General features: G+C 38.0%; 1 protein-coding gene across 1 annotated transcript in view; it reads left to right on the plus strand.

Moving 5' to 3' along the window:
* Positions 1–23,903, plus strand: part of LOC128638607 (beta-2-glycoprotein 1) — a 192,939-nt gene that overhangs the window by 93,030 nt on the left and 76,006 nt on the right. Inside the window, exon 2 of the mRNA XM_053690663.1 lies at positions 4,391–4,519. Coding sequence (XP_053546638.1) covers positions 4,391–4,519 — 129 coding nt within the window. The remainder of the gene's footprint in view (positions 1–4,390; positions 4,520–23,903) is intronic.

Consider the following 23,903-nt stretch of genomic DNA (forward strand, 5'->3'; position numbering starts at 1 on the left):
TAATACGTTTAGGTTTTTCTGATAAGAATATTGGATGGTTTAAATGTTTTAATATTTTAATATTCTAGCCCCTCTCCCTTCATAATTTTTTTCCGTAGGGTGTAGGGAACCTTGCCCCTCACTCCCCCCTCATCCACCGGGCCAAGCACTTGTCCCCATTCTTCCCTACCACCACTTGGCACCAATGGAGGATTGTTACAGTATCACTTTCTGTAACGATTGGCAATCTGCCTTCATATGGTAAGGAAGCACAACCGTGCTCCCTTACCATTAAAAGGCAAATGTCTTTTGCCCCCTGGTTTTGGCTCCTTCTGTCTAAGCTGGCAATGGGGACTGCAACATGCACCTCTGTGCTTGACATAAGTACTATGTCAACACAGTCCATACGGAGTCCATCATTTTGCAGTTGTTATCAGTTAAAGCCAGTTATGAAAAGCTATGTAGCAGGGTTAGCCATGAGAAGTCAGCAGGTGAATTTAATTTTCTGAGAAGAAGTAAATCAAAATTTTCAGACATAATTACATGAAAAAGCAGGAAAAATAATTAAAAAGTATATTGCAAACTTCTTTTTTTTTTAACTAATATTAAACATTTATATAAACATATCAATGTAAATTTAGGGAAAGCAACTGTGTGCAAACATTAATTCATTATTCTCAGTGGGTTGCTAAGCCAGGTGGTCCCCAAACAGTCATTATATTTTCCATGAATGTCTCATTGCTGTATGCCATTTGGAAATAAAAACAAACAAACTGAACAAAAAGCTGATCAATATGATTAAAAAAATAACTTTTTGCTATGTGTCCATAAGTAAATGCATGCATAGTAGTGGTAAGATATGCTATTTAACTATCAAAGCTTTTATGTGCAATTGCCCTTTTATAATACTTAAGAAATAAGTAACAGTAAAATATCGGGGAGCATATTCCAACTAAAGGTGACGGCTCATGTAATACGATTTTTAATTAGCTTTATTTTCAATAACATACAAATTGCACAAAAGCAGTGGGGTTAATGTAACAGTTACAAGGGTGACTAGTCCTCAACTTGTTATCTAAGCCTGTACTGCTAAGTGGTCCTTCCCTTTTTCTGTGTTCACTCACTGGGACTGCACCAGAATAGTGGGGCTGCCTCCAAAGATATAGTTGCTGACACCAGGGTCAAGTCAGCGACTACATCTCTCCCAGCTCAGTGGGCAGTAATCAATCCCTCTGAATACGCCACCACCTGACTCAATCCCTTTGCCAGCTCCCAAATAGTGATGTCCCGAACGGTTCGCCTGCGAACGGTTCACAGCGAACATAGGTTGTTCGCGTTCGTGTTTGTGGGCGAACACATGGCGATGTTCGATCCGCCCCTATGTGTCATCATTGTGGAAACTTTGACCCTTTATGTCACAGCCGCCTGACACATTAAAGCCAATCAACATCAGACACTCCCTCACAGACACTCCCAGCTACTCGGAATCCGCCATTTTAGACTCATAACGACCTTGCTTTTTTAATGAGAGGACGTGTTGTGTTTTTGCTCCTGACATTAATAGGAAAAACATAGCTAGGCTAGTGTATTTACAGTCCAGAAGGACTCCACTCATCTCTGCTGCAAGCACAGCACCCCAAAAAGCCCTTTTTAGGGCTATATTTCGTGCCGTTTTTTTTTTTTTTTTTTTCTTTTTATTAGCATTTGCCTGGCTTTCAGCTGTGTGTTTAAGGCTCACAGCATATGCTGTGACTACTGCCACCACTGATATCTCCCTAACAACATTAGTTTAAATTTAACTAACCCAAAAATATAATTATTTTTCTAGTGTAATTTTTTTTCATTTTCTATCAGGCCAGTGTCACACAGCATATACTCTGGTTCATTGCTCTGTGCCAGCCAGCAGCCACCAGTGTTAATATCCGTTTATAACATTATTTTAAATTAAAAAAAATAAAATATATTTTGCTAGTGTAATTTAATTACATTTACTATCATGCCTGTGTCTGTCAGGCTCACTCAGCATTAATATACCTCTTTTTTTCAGTCTTTTGGTTAATTGGTCTGTGCCAGGCAGCCACCCAGCACTCATATCTATTTTTCTTTCACCTTAATTTTAATATATATAAAAAAAAAAGTTTAAATTTGTTTGCTAGTGTAATCTAATATAATTTTCTATTCGGCCTGTGTGTTTTGCTGACATAGAGAGCCTACTGTGTTTACTTGCTGCCCTCCCTAGTCTATGAGCCACAACTCATATGTGTTTAACCTTTTTTTAATTCCCCCCCCCCCCCCAAAAAAAAATAATTTCAATCATTTTTCTAGTGTAATCTAATAGTATTTTCTATCAGGTGTGTGTGTATCCGACATACAGAGCCTACTGTTTTTAATAGCTGCCCTTCCAAGGCTATCAGCCACGACTCATATGTATGTGCTTAACTTTTTTCTTAAAATTTCCAAAAAAAAAGTCTTTAAATCATTATGCTAGTGTAATCTAATTGTATTTTCTATCAGGCCTGTGTCTAACTGTCTATCTGACTTACAAAGCATACTGTTGTTATAATTGCTGCCCTACGTAGCAGCCAGCCAGTGCGACCACTCATAGAGTCATATGTGCATTGCACTTATTAACATAATTTTAATATTAAAATCTAAAATTTTCAAATATTTTGCTAGTGTAATGTAACTTAATTTTCTATCAGTCCTGTGTTTTTGTCACTTACACAGCATTGCTGCCCTACCTACCATCCACGACTCATATCTGCCAGCCTGTCTGCCAGGCCCAAGTAGCCAATTAGTGGTACCAATCACAATTCTTGTAACAGTAATAAAAAATAAAAAAAAAAACATAATTTTTTGGACTGCAAATATTCAGTCTCCTAGTGCCATTGAATTTCATTTACCAACTGTCTGCCACTGCCAGCCTTTTGTGCCAGGCCGTCTAGCCAACTATTTACACAAATCATAATTGTTGTCACAGTCAGACAGTATAGTTATTAATTTAAATAAAAACAATTTTTAGTGTTGATCTTAATCCTCAGTTTGCTCGTGCCTTTGAATTTCACTTTTCTACAGCCTTCCAAGCCTGTGTGCCAGGCCTACTTAAAAAATATTTACACCAATCATATTTGTTGTGACAGTATTCTAATAATTAAAAATTAAATTTTTTGGTAATAGTTGCTGTGATTTGAATCCTCAGTTTGCTGGTGCCATTGAATAGCACTTTCCTCCTGCCTTGCAGCCTGCTGTGAGCCAGGCCCACCTAGCCAATTGTTGTCAGCAATCATATTTCTGTTAACAGTATTGCAAAAATTGTCAATCATCACTGTTTAGACTGTCAGTAATCAGTCTCCTAGTGTCCTTGAATTGCATCTACCTCCTGCCTGCCATCCTTTTGTGCCAGGCCGTCTTGCCAACTATTTACATATCTATCACTATCAATCTATCTTCTGTCCGGGATGTTTTGAGACAGACACTTTGGGAATGTTAGTTGATTTAGACCCATTATGGCTTAAAAGCAGACTCTGCATAAACTATGTAATTTTCCATGGGAGTTTTGCCAGGGATCCCCCTCCAGCATGCAACAGTCCAGGTGTTAGTACCCTTGAAACAACTTTTCCATCACTATTGTGGCCAGAAAGAGTCCTTGTAGGTTTTAAAGTTCGCCTGCCTATTGAATTCAATGGCAGTTCGCACGGTTCGCGCGTTCGCGAACAATACCGGAAGTTCGAGTCCGCGGTTCGCGAACCGAAAATTTTAGGTTCGCGACATCACTACTCCCAAAACAATCTTTACAAAGAAGCTTTCTGCTCTTAAGCCAACTCTTTACCCACAAGTCCCTACAACCAGGGAACCAAAAGGCAGATCCTCAGCCACTGGAATCCCTGAAATAGGACACCTTATACAATCCAGAAGGCATTTATTCCATATTTGTATGTATTTTGTTTAAATCAAGATTCACTATAAATACATTTTTTTAAAGCACTATGAGGGGATTTTTTCACAATGTGTTAATAAAGACACATACATGTTTGAGATAACAAAGTCAATTATCAGGATATATTATAAGTTGACATTTGTCTTTAGCAGCACAATAAAATAGGTCATATATCAGCGGCTTTGTTTGTTACTGTGATAAGGAATTAAAAGAGGGCGCGGAATGAGATTCTAGAACATGCAGTTCTCTCGATTTTGAGAATATAAGCTATAAATAGTCAATTACATTTTTATTTGTTTGTTTTTTAGGCTAAACTCTATGGACACAATAATAAAACTCATGCTTGGTGATATATATATATATATATATATATATATATATATATATATATATACATGATCAGATCTTAATATCTGTGGAAGTCACAGAGACTTCAGCTGACATTATAACTCTTATGCTTTTTTTGTGTTTCAGAAAGCTGTCCAAGCAGAGTGGACAATCCCATGGGTCAGGCATGTCAGAAACCATGCAAAGAAGACCGAGACTGCTTAGGCAAGAGGAGATGCCTGTGTGATGGACAATGTGGCTACAGCTGTGTTTTAAGTATGAAATAAACATGATAATTAATATGATTTGTGATAAATGAAAGTGCAAACTCACATAGGTCATCTCATGCAACTTTAATAAACCACATTAGCAAATCCTTGAAGCTAGCATCCATAAAGTTGGAAAGTGCTCACAAAGGAATACATTTCTGTCAATTAGAAGACCTAAATGGTTTTACTTGGCTATTTGTTGTGGGTTTTCATATCAAGGCTGTTTCAATGCCTTTGATAACTGTTAGAACACACAATTATCATGCCCTTTTCCAGAGGTAGATTGTAAATTTCAGAAATCATTGCATTCACAATCCATCACAAATCCCATTTCAGACTTTATAATCATTTTTTGATATTCAATGGGCTTAACCAATTGAAAACTCATTTTTGCCTATCTGGTTGTTCATATAAGTATCTTTTTTAAATGTTAAAAGATTTTAGCATGCTAAGTTCAAATAAGAGTATTTTCTGGTTTAATTAAAACAACAATAACAACAAAAATATAGCTCAGATCAAATTTTTTAACTATGAAACTTGTACTCAAATTCAATAACAGGCATCATAATGTTCATTTATGAGGGCAATGAAAGTGTTTGGATATTTAAAATATATAAATTAAAAATACACAAAAATATTTGACATTGTTAATTGCACATGAATTCAATCAGCCATTATGACTGATAGACATTGTATTTGTTCTTGTGATAGTGCAACACTGTGCAAATCCAGATCTTAGTGTGTTACACTTTCACAAGAAGAAATACTGCTCAGAAAAGAGCCGGATGCAGCGAGCAACCACCTTCTTCCGCATTCTTCAATTTACGAAACTGCCAAATGCACATGTCTAATGTTTAAAGGGATAGACAGGCGGTGTGTATTATGACTGTGAATACTTAATGTGTATCATGCGAGCCATTACTGACTCTCTGAGAAGGTGTGTGTATAATGGTGCAAAGGCCCTCACCTCACAGGTGCATGTATGCCTAAGAGTCCAGTTGTTTGTAGATCACCTTCTTAAGATCTGACTACAACAGTGTGACTCTTGGCAGGGCTCTCTAACCATTTGACCCCAATAATTGTTTTGTTGTACTCTGCCTTTGTTTATAGCGCTGTGGAATCCGTTGGCACTCTACAAATAACCGATAATAATAATAATAATAATAATAATAATAATAATAATATGAATGACATATAAAAATAAGGCAGGTTTTTACTTTACCAACCAATCTCTAGGAGGAGCGCACATACTAAATTAAATTAAATACAATACAGTGCTAGCTGTAGTGACAAGTGGAAGAATAGCAGAGAGTGATGGTAGTTGATAATGGAAAAGGTGGTGACAATTAGCAAAAAAGGATGAGCTTTGATGAAAAAGAGGGATTTCACATAAAGAGCAGAGCAGGATCAAATTTGATGGAGGAGATAGGGTGAGAAATAGAGATGAGGGGGGAGATTGAATGAGCAGTGGATGCAGCTTTCTTCTGCCCTAATTTTACGGCTCGCTAGAAACTTAAGAAGCAGTGGTCATAAGACGGCTGCTCTTTAACTTGTCTACCACCTTTTAGGTGGCAGACTGCAATCATCCCGATCCAATATGATTGGTAAATTGACACCCCCTGTTAGCAGCAGATTGGCCGCAAATGTGCAGGGGGCGGCACTGCACAAGCATTTTACTAGAAATGCTTGTGCAAAGTTAAATGCCAACAGTGTATGCTGTCGGAATTTAGCAACGCCGGGCGGACATAATTCGCTACAACGAATCACGTCCGCCCGGCAAATGATAAATTGACCCCAAGGTATGAGGAATAATGGAGGAGAGAGTGGTGACATAAATACAGAATGGAATGAATGTTGATGGAAGGACGAGAAATTAAAGAAAACAAATATGTAGTTGTAATAAATAAAATAAAAAAAATGTAAAGAAAAGTGATATCAGTATGTAAAAAGTAGTTACAGAACTTTTCCTGGCCAAGCAAACTCGCTGGAATATAGTTGTGTATTTTCTATTGAACATTTCAAAATCAATGACATGTAGGACATATTATTCCTAAATTAAATGTCTTTCAAATGTATCCCTTGATACCTGACCCATATTTTGTTACAGAAAGAACGCTAGAAAGCCAATTTAGTCTTAACATAAAAGCTGATATTGTCAAGTTGACACTAATGAGCACAAAATCAAGCAACTGAGTTATCACCAGGACATGATGAAAAATATTATATACATTCTATTTCACAGCTTACCAAATCATGAGAGTCACTGCTTATTTAACCCCACTTTTTTGTGCATGTTAAGTTCACCTATTAATACATAAGATTCAGCTAGATTACGAGTTTGGCATTATGAGTGAAAAAGCATTGTTATGCTTCATAACAATGCTTTTTCCCTAATGTCGCTATTACAAGTCTTGCAGGTATAGGTGTACCGCACACCTTTTTGGCCATCACGCAACGTCAGTACCGCACGTTTTAAAAAGTCCTTTTTCAATGGGACTCCCATAGCACCGGTATTACGAGTTTGCCTGGGAGGCAAAAAAGTCAGCGGTACACTCTATAACCACAAGATTCGTACCGCCATCTAAAGTCAGTAGTTCACTCATAAACTACCTATTAACTCTTAAACCGAGGCCCTCCCAAATCGCAAACACTAAAATAAAATGATTAACCCCTAATCTGCCACTCCGGACATCGCTACCACTTAAAAAATGTATTAACCCCTATTCTGCTGCTCCCTGACATCGTCGCCACTATAATAATCCTATTAATCCCTAAACCGCCGCCCCCACATCGCAAAACACAGAATTAAACTATTAAACCCTAAACCTAACCCCCCCTTACTTTAAATTAAAATTACAATATAACTATCTATACTAAAATTGCGTTTGTAATGTCCGTCGCCGTCGGCAGTTGCGCACGCATCCTCAATGGAATGTTGGCAGTGCAAGGACAAAAGAATTCACCTGGATGCAGCGAAGCTGCATCCATGTTAATTCCAAAAATAGCAGGGTGGTGAAAGACTCCACCTTCGATGGATTCTTTCACCACCCTGCCATTTTCGGTGGATGCAGCGAAGGCAAAAGGAGCATTGCAAAAGCAACACCTAACTATTTAAATAATAAGGATGAAGCAAGTGAAATTTTATTGGCTATTCAAATCAGCCAATAGAATTTCACTTGCTCTCATGCTATTGGCTAACTTAAATATCTAATAGGATTTGAGTAACTTTCATCCTATTGGCTGATTTGAATTGAAAAAATCAAATCAGCCAATAGGAATTCAAGGGACGCCATATTTAATTGCGTACCTTGAATTCAATATTAAGTGTATGGCGGAGATCGTACGAAGAGGATCCTCCACGTTCCATGGCTCCGCGGTCAAGAAGAAGAGGTTGCGCTTGGAAGAAGACTTCATCGCCTGGAACAGGACCTTCTCCGCCGGACTTTAGGAACCATGAGCACCAACCTGGGGGTTAGATTTAGGATTTTTTAAGTTTTTTTTTGGGGGGGATTTGTTTTATTTAGATTAGGGATGGGAAGAAAAAGAGCTAAATGCCCTTTCAGGGCAATGGGTAGTTTAGGTTTTTTAGTGTTAGGTTATTTTATTTGGGGGGGTTTGGTGGGTGGGGAGTTTTACTGTTAGGGGGGCTTTGTGTATTTTCTTGAAAAATAACTTATTATCTTGGGGCAATGCCCTGCAAAAAGCCATTTTAAGGACTACTGGTAGTTTATTCTTAGAGTAGGGGGTGTTTTTATTTTGGTGGGTCTTTTTTATTTTCATAGGGATTAGGTTTAACTTTGTTAAATTTGGTAATTTGATTTTTTATTTTCTGTAATGTTAGCCTTTTTTATTTTTTTGTAAACTTATTTTTTTTTTTTTTTGTAACTTTAGAATATATTAGTTTAGGTAATTTGGGTTTATTTAATGGGTCATTAGGTTAGGGGGTGTTAGGTTAGGGGTGTTAGGTTAGGGGGTGTTAGATTAGTGTACTGTACTTAGTTATTTAAATATTTATTTGCGTTGTGGGTTTTGGCGGTTTAAATGGTTAATAAGTTATATAGGTTTATTGCGATGTAGGGGTTTTGCTGTTTAGGGGTTAATAGGGTAAATAGGTTTATTGCAATGTAGGGGTTTTGCAGTTTATGTGTTATGTATATAAAGTATAATGTTTATGGGGTTAGATGGCGCTGATAAAGCTGTGGTTTTTTTATATAAAATATATGATTTGTTCACTAGTTCCTATCTTATACCAATCTTAATGCAGTGCGGAATAATATACAATTTCAAAATGCAGGTAAAAACATCCACTTCCAAAAATGATGTAAATAGAAAATTTATTTTAATGCAATTAATATATCCTTAAACAGATTTTTCAAACTTGCCCGACTCTCGCTCACCACTAATCCACACTAAAAAAGTTATACATACAATTCATAAAAATTCATAGAAAATAAAAATAAAAATAAAACAATGTTTTGTTTTTTATAAAACCTCATCACCTAAAAATGGATAATAATACAGAACTGGCCTCTGGATCGATCTATCACCAAACAGTGGCTGTTAACATTTATACAAATAATGCAGCAATAAGTACAGGTATAAAATGCGTTTTCCAGCTAGCAAAGGCTTAAGGACTGCCTGCAGGTCTTACGGTTTGTATGTTAAACAGTTCTTTCTCGTTCCTTGTAGCCTTTAGATGTAATATTGACAACCCAACCCTTTTATATTCTAGCTCCAGGGATTTATCTGAGTTCTACTCTTGAGTCCCAAAAACAAACTCATTCGTATAGTCACTCTTGTTTAGACTTGATAACAGCTTCCTGGAAAGACAAAGTTCTCCAATTTCATATATAAAGGAATATTTTTACCAAGGACAGAGAGACAAGTTACTTGAGCTCTATGAACTCTAGCCGAATGCCAGGTCGGTCTCTTACCTCTCTTTTATATCCGCAGGGAGTCCCGAGTTACCACACTTTTGTAGTCTCACCTGCTATAGGCTGTTCCGTCCGGCTCTAAGACTCCGGCTATGACACGCCGTACACTGCGCGTCCTTTCACACCGGGTCCGTAGTCAAATCTCTTCACTTGCGCAAGACTCTATTTTCTGTCTTTTTACTGGTAACAGCTTGGTTGAGGGGCACTTGCTCTGCTCTTAAGTACTATGTACGCAGAGAACTTGGCACCTAAACACCTCCTCGCAAATCTCTCTTGTTGATTCAGCTTTCAGAAGTATACAGTCCTTCTACGCGTTTCACCCCTCAGGTTGTGGCTTTTTCAAGATTCTGTATACCTCATTTTGTTCTCCTTAAATACTACCAGGTTACCTGTGATTTGTTAAATGTGACTTCACTTCCTACTACACTTTAAGTAGTTACCTGTAAGGTGGGATCCTTGTGTTGCCTTGCATACCAATGTTGTACTTATCATTTTTATTGCTGCCACTTGTAACTTATACTTGAACAATAGTCAATTCACACGCTGCACTTATTCTTCAACAATCTGTATCCCTAAAACAAAATATACTTTCACAAAATATCAACTTTGTCAAATCTATGGACTACTAACAATGTATAAATTACACTAACAAACAATTTATAAATGTATCCCCTTCTGGGGTTTGAACCTGTGTTTTCATACTCTAGGGCCGTGTCATTACCTCTAGGCTACAGTGGCCAGTGAGTTCTAGTTGACATACAATGGGTGATCACATTCTCCTATACTACTTTCTCTTAAAAGATTATTTCAATATGTACACTCACACTCTACTGTACTTCTAATAGGTAGCCTAAATACATAAACATAAATAATTTTTAAAATATGTTCCCTTCCGGGGTTTGAACCTGTGTTCTCACGCTCTAGGGCCGTACATTTCCCTCTAGGTTACAGGGGCTAGTAGTTTCTAATTCGCATAAATAAGTGATCACATCCTTCTCTACTAATTCTTCTTAAAAAAATTACCTAGGAAGGAGGTAGTGTTCACAGATTGGCTAGTTGGGTGAGTCCAGCGCATCACTTGACATAAATTATGTATATAAAGAAATGTACTTAAAGTAGATATAATAAAGAGAAGAAACTGTCGGCTAGATTACGAGTTGTGCGTTAGGGTTAAAAAGCAGCGTTGGCCGGTCCTAACGCTGCTTTTTAGCGCCCGCTGGTATTACGAGTCTTGCAGGTACAGGTGTACCGCTCACTTTTTCGTCCAGACTTGGAAATACCGCAAATCCACTTACGTAAATTGTGTATCCTATTTATTCAATGGGACTTGCATAGCACCGGTATTACGAGTCTGACAAAAAGTGAGCGGTACACCATCTCCTGTCAAGACTGGTACCGCATTTTAAAGTCAGTAGTTAAGAGTTTTATGGTACAACGCTGTAGCATAAAACTCGTAACTAAAGTGCTAAAAAGTACACTAACACCCATAAACTACCTATTAACCCCTAAACCGAGGGGCCCCCCCACATTGCAAACACTATAATAAATATATTAACCCCTAAACCGCCACACTCCCGCCTTGCAAACATTAGTTAAATATTATTAACCCCTAATCTGCCGTCCCTAACATCGCCGCCACCTACCTACATTTATTAACTCCTAATCTGCAGCCCCCAACGTCGCCGCCACTATATTAAAGTTATTAACCCCTAAACCTAAGTCTAACCCTAACACCCCCTAACTTAAATATAATTTAAATAAATATAAATAAAATTACTATCATTAACTAAATTATTCCTATTTAAAACTAAATACTTACCTATAAAATAAACCCTAAGCTAGCTACAATATAACTAATAGTTACATTGTATCTAGCTTAGGGTTTATTTTTATTTTACAGGCAAGTTTGTATTTATTTTAACTAGGTACAATAGTTATTAAATAGTTATTAACTATTTAACTACTTAGTTAAAAAAAATACAAAAGTACCTGTAATATAAAACTTAACCTAAGTTACAATTACACCTAACACTACACTACAATTAAATTATTTCCCTAAATTAAATACAATTAAATAACATTATCTAAAGTACAAAAAAAGAAACACTAAAATACAGAAAATAATAAACAAATTACAAGATTTTTAAACTAATTACACCTCATTTAATCCCCCTAACAAAATAAAAAAGCCCCCCCAAAATAAAAAAGCCCTACCCTACACTAAATAACAAACAGCCCTTAAAAGGGCCTTTTGCGGGGCATTGCCCCAAAGTAATCAGCTCTTTTACCTGAAAAAAAGTACAACCCCCCAACATTAAAACCCACAACCCACACAACCAACCCTATTCTAAAACCCACCCAATACCCCCTTAAAAAAACCTAACACTAACCCCTTGAAGATCCCCTTACCGGGAGAAGTCTTCACCCAACCAGGCAGAAATGGTTCTCCAGACAGGCAGAAGTCTTCATCCAACCGGGCAGAATGGGTCCTCCAGACGGGCAGAAGTCTTCATCCAGACGGCATCTTCTATCTTCATCCATCTGGCGCGGAGCGGGTCCATCTTCAAGACATCCGACGTGGAGCATCCTCTTCTTCCGATGGCCGACGACTGAATGAAGGTTCCTTTAAATGACGTCATCCAAGATGGCGTCCCTTCAATTCCGATTAGTTGAATTCTATCAGCCAATCAGAATTAAGGTAGAAAAAATTCTATTGGCTGATGCAATCAGCCAATAGGATTGAGCTGGCATTTTATTGGCTGATTGGAACAGCCAATAGAATGCCAGCTCAATCCTTTTGGCTGATTGGATCAGCCAATAGGATTGAACTTCAATCCTATTGGCTTATCCAATCAGCCAATAGGATTTTTTCTACCTTAATTCCGATTGGCTGATAGAATTCTATAAGCCAATCGGAATTGAAGGGACGCCATCTTGGATGACGTCATTTAAAGGAACCTTCATTCAATCGTAGCCGTTAGAAGAAGAGGATGCCCCGCATCAGATGTCTTGAAGATGGACCCACTCCACGCCGGATGGATGAAGATAAAATATGCTGTCTGGATGAAGACTTCTGCCCGTCTGGAGGACCACTTCTGCCCGGTTGGATGAAGACTTCTCCCGGTAAGGTGATCTTCAAGGGGTTAGTGTTAGGTTTTTTTAAGGGTTATTGGGTGGGTTTTAGAGTAGGGTTGGTTGTGTGAGTGGTACATTTATTTCAGGTAAAAGAGCTGATTACTTTGGGGCAATGCCCCGCAAACGGCCTTTTTAAGGGCTATTTGTAATTTAGTGTAGTGTAAGGCTTTTTAATTTTGTTGGGGGATTAGTTTAGGTGTAATTAGTTTAAAAATCTTGTAATTTATTTATTATTTTCTGTAATTTAGTGGGGGTTTCTTGTGCTTTAGATAATTTTATTTAATTGTATTTAATTGTATTTACTTTAGGGAAATAATTTAATTATAGTGTAGTGTTAGGTGTTAGTGTAACTTAGGTTAGGTTTTATTTTACAGGTACTTTTGTATTTAACTATTGTACCTAGTTAAAATAAATACAAACTTGCCTGTAAAATAAAAATAAACCCTAAGCTAGATAAAATGTAACTATTAGTTATATTGTATCTAGCTTAGGGTTTATTTTATAGGTAAGTATTTAGTTTTAAATAGGAATAATTTAGTTAATTATAGTAATTTTATTTACATTTATTTAAATTATATTTAAGTTAGGGGGTGTTGGGGTTAGGGTTAGACTTAGGTTTAGGGGTTAATATGTTTATTATAGTGGCGGCAACATTGAGGGCGGCATTTTAGGGGTTAATAAATATAATGTAGGTGGCGGCGACATTGGGGGCGGCAGTTTAGGGGTTAATAAATATAATGTAGGCGGCAATGTTGGGGGCAGCAGATAAGGGGTTAATAAGTATAATGTAGGTGGCTATGGTGTCCAGAGCGGCAGATTAGGGGTTAATAAGTATAATGTAGGAGTCGGCGATGGGGAGGGCAGATTAGGGGTTAATAAGTGTAAGATTACGGGTGTTTAGACTCAGGGTTCATGTTAGGGTGTTAGGTGTAGACATAACTTTTATTTCCCATTAGGAATCAATGGGGCTGCGTTAGGAGCTAAACGCTGCTTTTTGCAGGTGTTAGGGTTTTTTTCAGCCGGCTCTCCCCGTTGATTCCTATGGGGAAATCGTGCACGAGCACGTTACACCAGCTCACCGCTGACTTAAGCAGCGCTGGTATTAGAGTGAGATGTGGAGCAAAATTTTTCTCTACTCTCACTTTTTTGCGATTAAAGCCGGGTTTGTAAAAACCTGTAATACCAGCGTTGTCTGTAAGTGAGCAGTGAGCATTAACTGCTCGTTAGCACCGCACAGCTTCTAACGCAAAACTCGTAATCTAGGCGTTTGTATTTATTTAGGACAGTAGTTTGTCTAATTAGAGTGTGTCTATATCTGTAGTTTATTATATAGAAAATATTTTTTATATATTTAAGATAGTAGTTCATTAAAATTATAGTATCACTACACCTGTAGCTTAAATTTTTATATAAAAGAAGAGTTACAAAATACGTTGTTTCTACATCTGTAGTTTAAAAAATAATTAGACTGCCCCCTGGGCAGGCTTATCGACTAGTATTTAAATAAATAAAAACTTACCTGTGAAATAAAAATAAACCTAACATTAAACTATAAATTAACCTAACATAACTATTCTTATATTATTCCGCCTAGAGCGGTTCTCTAGGTCTTCAATTTTAGCTTGCATTTTAGACAGTATTCTCTCTGTAGCTTCTAGTTTGGTTTTATGAATTGTACTGTTATCCTCCAAGTCTGACACTCTTTGTTCTACTTCTTCAAGCCTATTTGAAAATTGTCTGACTTCATTAGTAAGGGAAAGAATGTCTTGCTTAATCTCAAGTTTCAGAGAGTCAAATCTTGGGGCGAGTGCATCTGTGATACTGGCTACTAGGATCTGGGTATCTGGTACTTCTTTGTTATATAAAGGATTGATAGAAACTGGATGAATGTCCACTTGGGTTTCTATAGTGTTTTTATTTTTCCTATCTCTGTGTCTTGCCGCCATGGCTGGTGAAGGAGTCTTAGTGTGCGCATGTACAAATTTATCCATAAGTTAATTGTGTTTTATAGAAGGTGGGGGAGAGTGCCCCCTACCTAAAAAGTGCCAAATGTGAAAAATTAAAAAATAAAATAAAAAAAAAATAAAAAATAATGGGGGAAAACAGGGGGGGGGGAGAGGTGAAAGTGAATGTGAATGTGAAGGTATTGCGTGAGGACGTGTGGGGGAGAAAAAAAAAAGGCAGTGACAAAAAGGAAAAAGGTGACATTGCCACAATTTATGTTAATTTTGTGAGATTAGGTAAGAATTACTTAACGTTAGCAGGCTTTAAAAATAGTGATCACATCCAGTCTATCTTAAGTACAATTTGAGATATCTTATCTAGTGGCTTATCAGAAAAAACAAGTGTAACCTGGGACTACAGTACCCCTTAGTAGGTTTAAACCGGTTTTTGTATGTATTCTATGTGTTAAATCTACCTGTGTCTAGTTTGTCTATACTTTAAACCTAGCTACCTTTTATGTGTGTACAGAGTTTGATTAGTTGACTATTACCAAGAGTAGATCCCAATTCACCTTTCAGATGATCTGATTCTTATATATATATATATATATATATATATATTTTTTTTTTCTTTTTAAATATAATCTAGGAATCTTGGGATGGAATGCAAGCTCAATCTGATTGGCTGATCGGATCAGCCAATCGGATTGAACTTCAATCTGATTGGCTGATTCCATCAGCCAATCAGAATTTTCCTACCTTAATTCCGATTGGCTGATAGAATCCTATCAGCCAATCGGAATTTGAGGAACGCCATCTTGGATGACGTCCCTTAAAGGAACCTTCATTCTGTTTTAGGACGTCGGAAGAAGAGGATGGATCTGCGCTGGAGGTCTTGAAGATGGAGCCGCTCATCATCGGATGGAAGAACATAGAAGATGCGGCTTGGATGAAGATGTTTGCCGGTCCGGATCTACTCTTCTGCCCGTATAGGATGAAGACTTCTGCCCGAAGATGGAATTCTTTAGCCACCGCTTGGATCAAGACTTCAGCCGGAGGATGGACGTCACTCTTCAGCCCCCGCTTGGGCTTGGATGAAGACTTCGGAGGCTCTTCTGGACCGATCGGGGCCCGGTGTGGTGAAGACAAGGTAGGGAGATCTTCAGGGGCTTAGTGTTAGGTTTATTTAAAGGGGGTTTGGGTTAGATTAGGGGTATGTGGGTGGTGGGTTGTAATGTTGGGGGGGTATTGTATGGGGTTTTTTTACAGGCAAAAGAGCTGAATTCTTTCGGGCATGCCCCGCAAAGGTCCCTTTTAAGGGCTGGTAAGGTAAAAGAGCTTTTCTATTTTAATTTTAGAATAGGGTAGGGCATTTTTTTATTTTGGGGGCTTTGTTATTTTATTAGGGGGCTTAGAGTAGGTGTAATTAGTTTAAAATTGTTGTAATATTTTTCTAATGTTTGTAAATATTTTTTTATTTTTTGTACTTTAGTTAGTTTATTTAATTATATTAATTTGTAGGTATTGTATTTAATTAATTTATTGATAGTGTAGTGTAAGGTTTCATTGTAGATAATTGTAGGTATTTTATTTAATTAATTTATTGCTAGTGTAGTGTTAGGTTTAATTATAACTTAGGTTAGGATTTATTTTACAGGTAATTTTGTAATTATTTTAACTAGGTAGCTATTAAATAGTTATTAACTATTTAATAGCTATTGTACCTGGTTAAAATAAATACAAAGTTGCCTGTAAAATAAATATTAATCCTAAAATAGCTACAATATAATTATTATTTATATTGTAGCTATATTAGGGTTTATTTTACAGGTAAGTATTTAGCTTTAAATAGGATTAATTTATTTAATAAGATTTATTTTATTTCGTTAGATAAAAATTATATTTAACTTAGGGGGGTGTTAGTGTTAGGGTTAGACTTAGCTTTAGGGGTTAATACATTTATTAGAGTAGCAGTGAGGTCCGGTCGGCAGATTAGGGGTTAATACTTTAAGTTAGGTGTCGGCGATGTTAGGGAGGGCAGATTAGGGGTTAATACTATTTATTATAGGGTTATTGAGGCGGGAGTGAGGCGGATTAGGGGTTAATAACTTTATTATAGTAGCGGTGAGGTCCGGTCGGCAGATTAGGAGTTAATAATTGTAGGTAGGTGGCGGCGATGTTGGAGGCGGCAGATTAGGGGTTAATAAATATAATATAGGGGTCGGCGGTGTTAGGGGCAGCAGATTAGGGGTTCATAGGGATAATGTAGGTGTCGGCGGTGTGCGGTCGGCAGATTAGGGGTTAAAACATTTTAATAGAGTGGCGGCGATGTGGGGGGACCTCGGTTTAGGGGTACATAGGTAGTTTATGGGTGTTAGTGTACTTTAGAGCACAGTAGTTAAGAGCTTTATGAACCGGCGTTAGCCCAGAAAGCTCTTAACTCCTGACTTTTTTCTGCGGCTGGAGTCTTGTCGTTAGATTTCTAACGCTCACTTCAGCCAAGACTCTAAATACCAGAGTTAGAAAGATCCCATTGAAAAGATAGGATACGCAATTAGCGTAGGGGGATCTGCGGTATGGAAAAGTCGCGGCTGCAAAGTGAGCGTTAGACCCTTACCTACACGACTCTAAATACCAGCGGTAGCCCAAAACCAGCGTTAGGAGCCTCTAACGCTGGTTTTGACGGCTAACGCCAAACTCTAAATCTAGCCGTAAGATTACAAAAAAAACTAAATTATCAAAAATAAAAACAATTACATCTAATCTAATAGCCCTATAAAAACAAAAAAAGCCACCCCAAAAATAAAAAAAACAACCCTAGCCTACAATAAACTACCAATAGCCCTTAAAAGGGCCTTTTGTAGGGCATTCCCCTAAAGAAATCAGCTCTTTTACTTGTAAAAAAAAAATGCAAAGTCCCCCTAACAGTAAAACCCACCACCCAACCAAGTCACCAAAATAAAAAACCTAAATCTATAGAAAACCTAAGCTACCCATTGCCCCTAACTGGGGCATGTGTATGGGCATTGCCCTTTAAAGGGCATTTAGCTCTTTTGCATTGCCCTTAAAAGGGCATTCAGCTCTTTTTCAAGTGCCCATCCCTAATCTAAAAAAAAACACCCACATTTTTTTTAAAAAAAAACTAACACTAACCCCAGAAGAGCTACTCGTAAATTTACAATATACTTTCATTATTTTCCCTCTAATTAAATTCTGAAAATTGCGGCCTTTCCTATTTCTTTTAAAGTGGAAGCGCACACTCCAGACTTAACACTTCTGTATTCTACACAGTCATTGGTTGGACACTCTTGTTACCAATATATAACTGTTATTGATTGGCATCAGCAGAGAAGTAAAGGTTACAACTTGGTGGCACCTATTCCTTTATGATAAATAAAACTTTACACTTATTTAATAAGCATTTGAACAACCAATATAAATGACTGAACTTTTAAACAACAACGTGACTTTGTGAATGTGAGTTCAATAATTTAGGGGAAAGCACTTTGAAATGGACTTAGTGTGCATGAAGGTATGATTTAATTTCAACATCTTCTATGCAGATACGATGTTGGAATGGAATGGGTTCACACTTTACTGTTTAAGTACTGTTAAAATCCAGAATCAGAATCTCGTAGTTTTCATTTTGTTTTCAGATCACGCCATAAAGGAGGTTATGTGTTAACAAATAATAAAAATAAATATTGTAGGAATGATGGTGGGTGATAATCCAAGATGGCCACAAGTCTGTGAGGCTCTGCACATGACCTTATATTTTTAAGTGTTCATAACCCAAGCCATCCTATTACCACTTAACAGTCTAGCTGTTCAGGAACTTTGCAGGATCAACATTAGCATATTTTCACCCGAGAAGTCAGAGAACCTTGAGAATTGTGTGTGATGTTGTACAGTGGCTTACTGCCTGCAATGGTGTATATAGTTTAACCGAATACAGGACAATGGAAACTATACGTACATAAGATGATTGCCCAACTGGGGATATACTCTCTGCTCTTGAAGATTAGCTGATCCAAGCGTTTGATACATTGGAAGTAGATAAGCAGTGATTGTTGATTCAGATTCAGGTTTTAAGGCCCTTGCATACCTCCCCAAAATGGCGTCAATCACTGGCAGTACCGCACAACTAGATTGTTGACATGACTCAGGGAGTGCTTCTTTCGGGAAAGGAGAGAGGAGAGGTGACAGATCTGTGAAGAAGGAGCCTAATATGTTGACATTATATATCTGCCTAATATCTTAGCAACCTTATTTTATGGAAATAGACATTTATATATATTTTATAAATTTATTTATTCATTTATTTATTTTGTAGCTCCCCAATGATAGAGTGGTGTGTAGATTTTTTTATTTTGATATAAAATTGCCAATGCTGAGAGTTACACAGATCCCTAATTTATAAAGAGTTTTTTTGAGTGTGTTAAGAATTTTCCAAACATATTCACATTGTGCGCACACAAATACGTTTATGTAATCAACATGCAATTCTTGAATGGAGTTTTTACTCTTACATTTTCTATATAGCACAAAGAAGTCACCTCTATGTATATACATAGGCTACTACTTAAAAGATAGGATACAGATTTTTTCAAAAGCTTGCAAAGCTTTGCTCACAATAATCTCTCTGCCACATAACTCATAATATATCTGGGTGCTGAAACCATGCCCGCAAGCTTGCGAACACATGTGCAAACCTTGCACAATCGATAGTGAGCCTTATATGTGCTGTCCCCAATGTAATATAAATTAATTTGATATCCTCTTTAATATAGGAGGGTTTAATCAGGTGCTGAGCTATGTTTGTTATTCTTTGATTCATTACGGCTGAACTTCATGCATCTAAACATAAACTGCTACATTATGGAAAAAGCACAGAAAATGGACGGCAATAAGGTTTTTATGTACTCCGAAATTGAGGCAACAATAATTACTACCTTGACAAAGGGGTCTCGTGACTTTCTGAGGGCTGTACCTGTCAATAATTACGAAAAGCTATATGAAAATGCTAAATGCAAAAATCTGGCTTGTCTGAATATCACCGTGTTAAACGGATACCTAGGGCTTGAGGATGAGTACCCCCCCACACACTGCTTATGGACAACGATGAGTACTGTGATAAATTTGTATCAATAGTCAATAAATGCTCATGTCAACTGATGATCTTAAAGGTCGAGTACCTGTTGAAGGATATCCAGAAGCAGGAAAAAGAGATTAAATGCTGTAAAGATGAGCTGGCAAAGTCACATTCTGCAGAAGCGTTTGATAAGTTTATCAGTGAAATTGATGCCAAAATTACACAGCTACAGAAGGAAATCCAGGAACAGAAAAGGGTTAAATTTGCAAGAGATGAGGAAGATTACATCCGCGGCAATGTTTACACATGGCGGTCCAGTTACTGTCAGGATTTTCCTTCTAATCCCTATATCTATGTCTAAACTCCTCTCAGTTTGCCTTTAAATCAGCAGCACATCCTGTTCCTAGTGCTTAGTAATTTTGTGTTTGTCACAGAACAGTTCTCTGAGCTAAGCTCCTGATATCTTTGGGCTTTACTTGACTCAAACTACCTACAACGGATTACTCTCTCACTAAAAGGATTCCCTAAGCACTGAGGAGACTTATTCCGTTATTCTAACAGTTATAGCCTAACAGATTAACTCAGCGTCTTAAGTGCTATTAGGGCTAACAGCAAAACAGCTGAGGTTAATCTCAACCACTTACTTCATACTGGATCTGCAAGGGTACTTAGGAAGAAGTATTGTTGTCTGCACTAATCTTTAACCGGATCATCATCAAAGCCATATATCAGCAGATACACTTAAAAGCTCCGGTTACGGCAAACCCGACTTCCAGCTGATCGGTCAGTGACGTCACCCATCACTCGAACTGTTTCCACAGATCTTTCCACCAACCCTGCCTTTCTGCTACTATGCATGCGCAGAGATTCAATACAAGTTGAGAGCAGCTGTACTCCTCTCAGTTACGTTACAGCTGAAGAACTTTCTCTAAATGGGGGTTTTATGACAACTAGTGGACCAAGTCATTTGTTCACATAATTGATACCCCTGCAGCAAATTATCACTATAGCTATATATTATCAACTATTTTCATCTGTAGTAGTTGTATTATAGCGAGTGACACAAATACAACTTCATACTGGTCTAAGTCTGCAGCTGAGATTTGCATATAAAAACCAACCAAGGCTATACTGATAACACCAGCCTGGCAGAACCTGACATAATTACTAAGCCATAGGTACAGATCCAGCAGACTTACCACAGTTTGTCTATAACTTATCCCAGCAAGTAGATCTACGGGATCTAGAAATTGAGAACCAATCTCTCAGAAAAATAATTAGAGATTCTATGGCCACAAGACCGCAGCAACCTGAACCTATTCCAGAGCCTGTTGTGTCTTTGCCTGAACCCTTTTCAGGTAATAGGAAACTATACCGTCAGTTCAAGAATGCCTGCTTATTGATGTTTAACCTGAAACCGAAAACTTATTGCACTGAAAGAGTCAAAGTGCTTACCATGATTTCCTTTTTAAGAGGCGAACCGAGGGTATGGGCAGATGCATTTTTTTAGTCTAACCAACCTATACTAGGCTCTCTTGATGAATTCATTTCTCAAATGGATTATCTTGACACCGACTTTCAATTATCTGCTGAGACAGCTATGAGGGGTCTTACGCAAGGAAAGCGGGTAGTCGAAGATTACATTGCAGAGTTTAAGCAGTACTCCCGCGATTCCCAATGGAACCCTGTTGCATTACGAAACCAGTTTAGGTTAGGACTGGATGATAATATAAAGGATGAGCTAGCCCGTACCGACTTGCCTAAAACCTTAGAATCCCTAACGAGGTTGGTCATTCAAATAGACCGCCGGTTAAGGAAGAGGAGGTCCAAAAGGTTCCATGGGGAGCAATACCCCAGGCCTCAATCTACAGGGAATCACCCTCCTTCCACCTCAAGATCTGTTCCAGAACCTATGGAGGTTGGTATCACAAGGGGTCCACTGACGCCTGAAGAAAGGTCCCGCTGTAGATTGAACCTTCTATGCATGTACTGTGCTAATGCAGCTCATTCCGTGAAAGACTGCCCATTACTTCTGAAGTCAAAGAAAAGTAAGTGGAATACTCTTTGTGCATCACAGACTTTGAATAACACTTATTCTTACTGCGTACTCTCTATGTCTTTACAGTGGGACCATCGCAAGCTTACCTCTGAAGCTGTTCTCGACACAGGAGCCTATGGAAATTTTATAAATAGTGCACTTGTGAAGTCCAATAAAATTCCTTTTGTGTTAAAGCAGAATCCTGTAGCAATTTGTGTTATTGATGGTTCATCTATCGCTAGTGGTCCTATTATCCACCAAACTGTTCCACTATTACTCACTACACCATGTGGTCATACTGAATTTATTGAGTTTGATATATTACCCTCACCTCTTTTTCCCATTGTATTAGGCACATGGATGAGGAAACATCAACCATCAATTAACTGGGAAACATTAGAGGTCTCGCTTTGTTCTCCAGTCTGCCGACAGACTTGCTACTCCTCACAATCTCTTCTTGAAACAACTGAACTAGCACCCCAGATTCCTCAAGAGTATCAAGACTTTTCTGATTTCTTCAGTAAATTGGAGGCTGAAACATTGCCACCTCATCGCATTTATGATTGCCCTATTGAGATCAAAGCTGGTTCAACTATTCCTTATGGTCACTTGAATCCACTATCACAACCTGAACTGGAACATCTCAAGACTTATTTGGAGGAAAATCTCTGTAAGGGTTTCATACATCCCTCCACATCCTCAGCAGGTGTGGGTATGTTCTTTGTAAAGAATAAGGATGCATCATTATGTCCGATCATCGACTATAGAGAATTAAACCAGCGAACCGTAAAAAATCAATACCCGCTTCCTCTTATACCTGAGTTGATAGAGAGACTCCACGACACCAAGATATTCACAAAATTAGACCTTCGAGGAGCCTACAATCTTGTTAGCATACGCGAAGGGGATGAGTGGCTGACCGCCTTTAGGACCAGGTACGGTTTATTCGAATATCTAGTCATGCTCTTTGGGCTATGCAATGCCCCAGCGACATTTCAACATTTTATTAATGATGTCTTCATGGACTTGTTAGACGTATGTATTGTTATCTATTTAGATGACATAATTAATAAAATGTTGAAATGTCGCTGGGGCATTGCATAGCCCAAAGGGCATGACTAGATACTACCCCATAGGGGAAAAAGAACTTCTTGCCATCAAAAGGGCATTGGAACATTGGAGGCCCCTACTAGAAGGAACTCCACTACTGATTATCATCTACACAGATCACAAGAATTTGGAATTTCTCCAAACAAAACTCTATCCTCTAGACAGGTCCGCTGGAGCTTGTTCTTTACACGATTCAACTACCACATAGTGTATAGACCATCAAACAAAAACGGAAAGGCGGATGCTCTCTCAAGAAAAGACTTCAAAGCAACGTACCATCCTACCACCTCTTCTATTATACCCCCAGATAGATTCATTGGATTGACCCCCTACTTGCTCAAGGAATTTAAGAACTTGCTACCTGATGACAATGACTTCCCGAAGAACCAACTTGAACGGAAATCTGATGGCCTGTTCTACTACAGTAAGAGGTTATACGTACCAGGGAATCTAAGACTACTTGTCCTACAGATGCATCACGACTCCCCTCTTGCTGGACATCCAGGGGAGAGAAGGACTTTAGAACACATATCCAGAAGATATTGGTGGCCTTCTATGTCAAAAACTGTTAAGAATTTTGTCAGCACTTGTACCATTTGCACCACCTCAAAATCTCAAAAATGCCCTCCATTTGGTCTTATGATGCCCTTACCTGTACCATCGCAACCATGGTAACATCTGTCACTCGACTTCATTGTTGACTTACCTGAATCTAAGATGAATACCATCCTGGTAGTAATTGACCTACTGATGAAGATGGCCCATTTTGTACCCTTCCATAAATTGCCCACATCTTCAGAGACCGCAACATTGTTTCTAGATAACATTGTAAGACTTCATGGACTGCCTAGAATTCTGACTTCTGATCGAGGCTCACAATTCACTTCTCGGTTTTGGAGAGCTCTTTGTCATCTTCTACAAATTGATCACCATCTGTCGACTTCTTTTCATCCCCAGACAAATGGACAGGTTGAACGAGTAAATCAGTGGATAGAACAGTATCTACGATGTTTTTGCTCTTACCAACAAAGTGAATGGTCAACTTATATATATTCGCCTTTAACAACTCTCTGAATACCTCCATCAAAATGACTCCTTTTCAGGCTAATTATGGGTTTCATCCTAATTCCTATCCCACC

This window comes from Bombina bombina, chromosome 8 (genome assembly GCF_027579735.1).
Source record: "Bombina bombina isolate aBomBom1 chromosome 8, aBomBom1.pri, whole genome shotgun sequence".
In the NCBI taxonomy this organism is placed as follows: domain Eukaryota; kingdom Metazoa; phylum Chordata; class Amphibia; order Anura; family Bombinatoridae; genus Bombina; species Bombina bombina.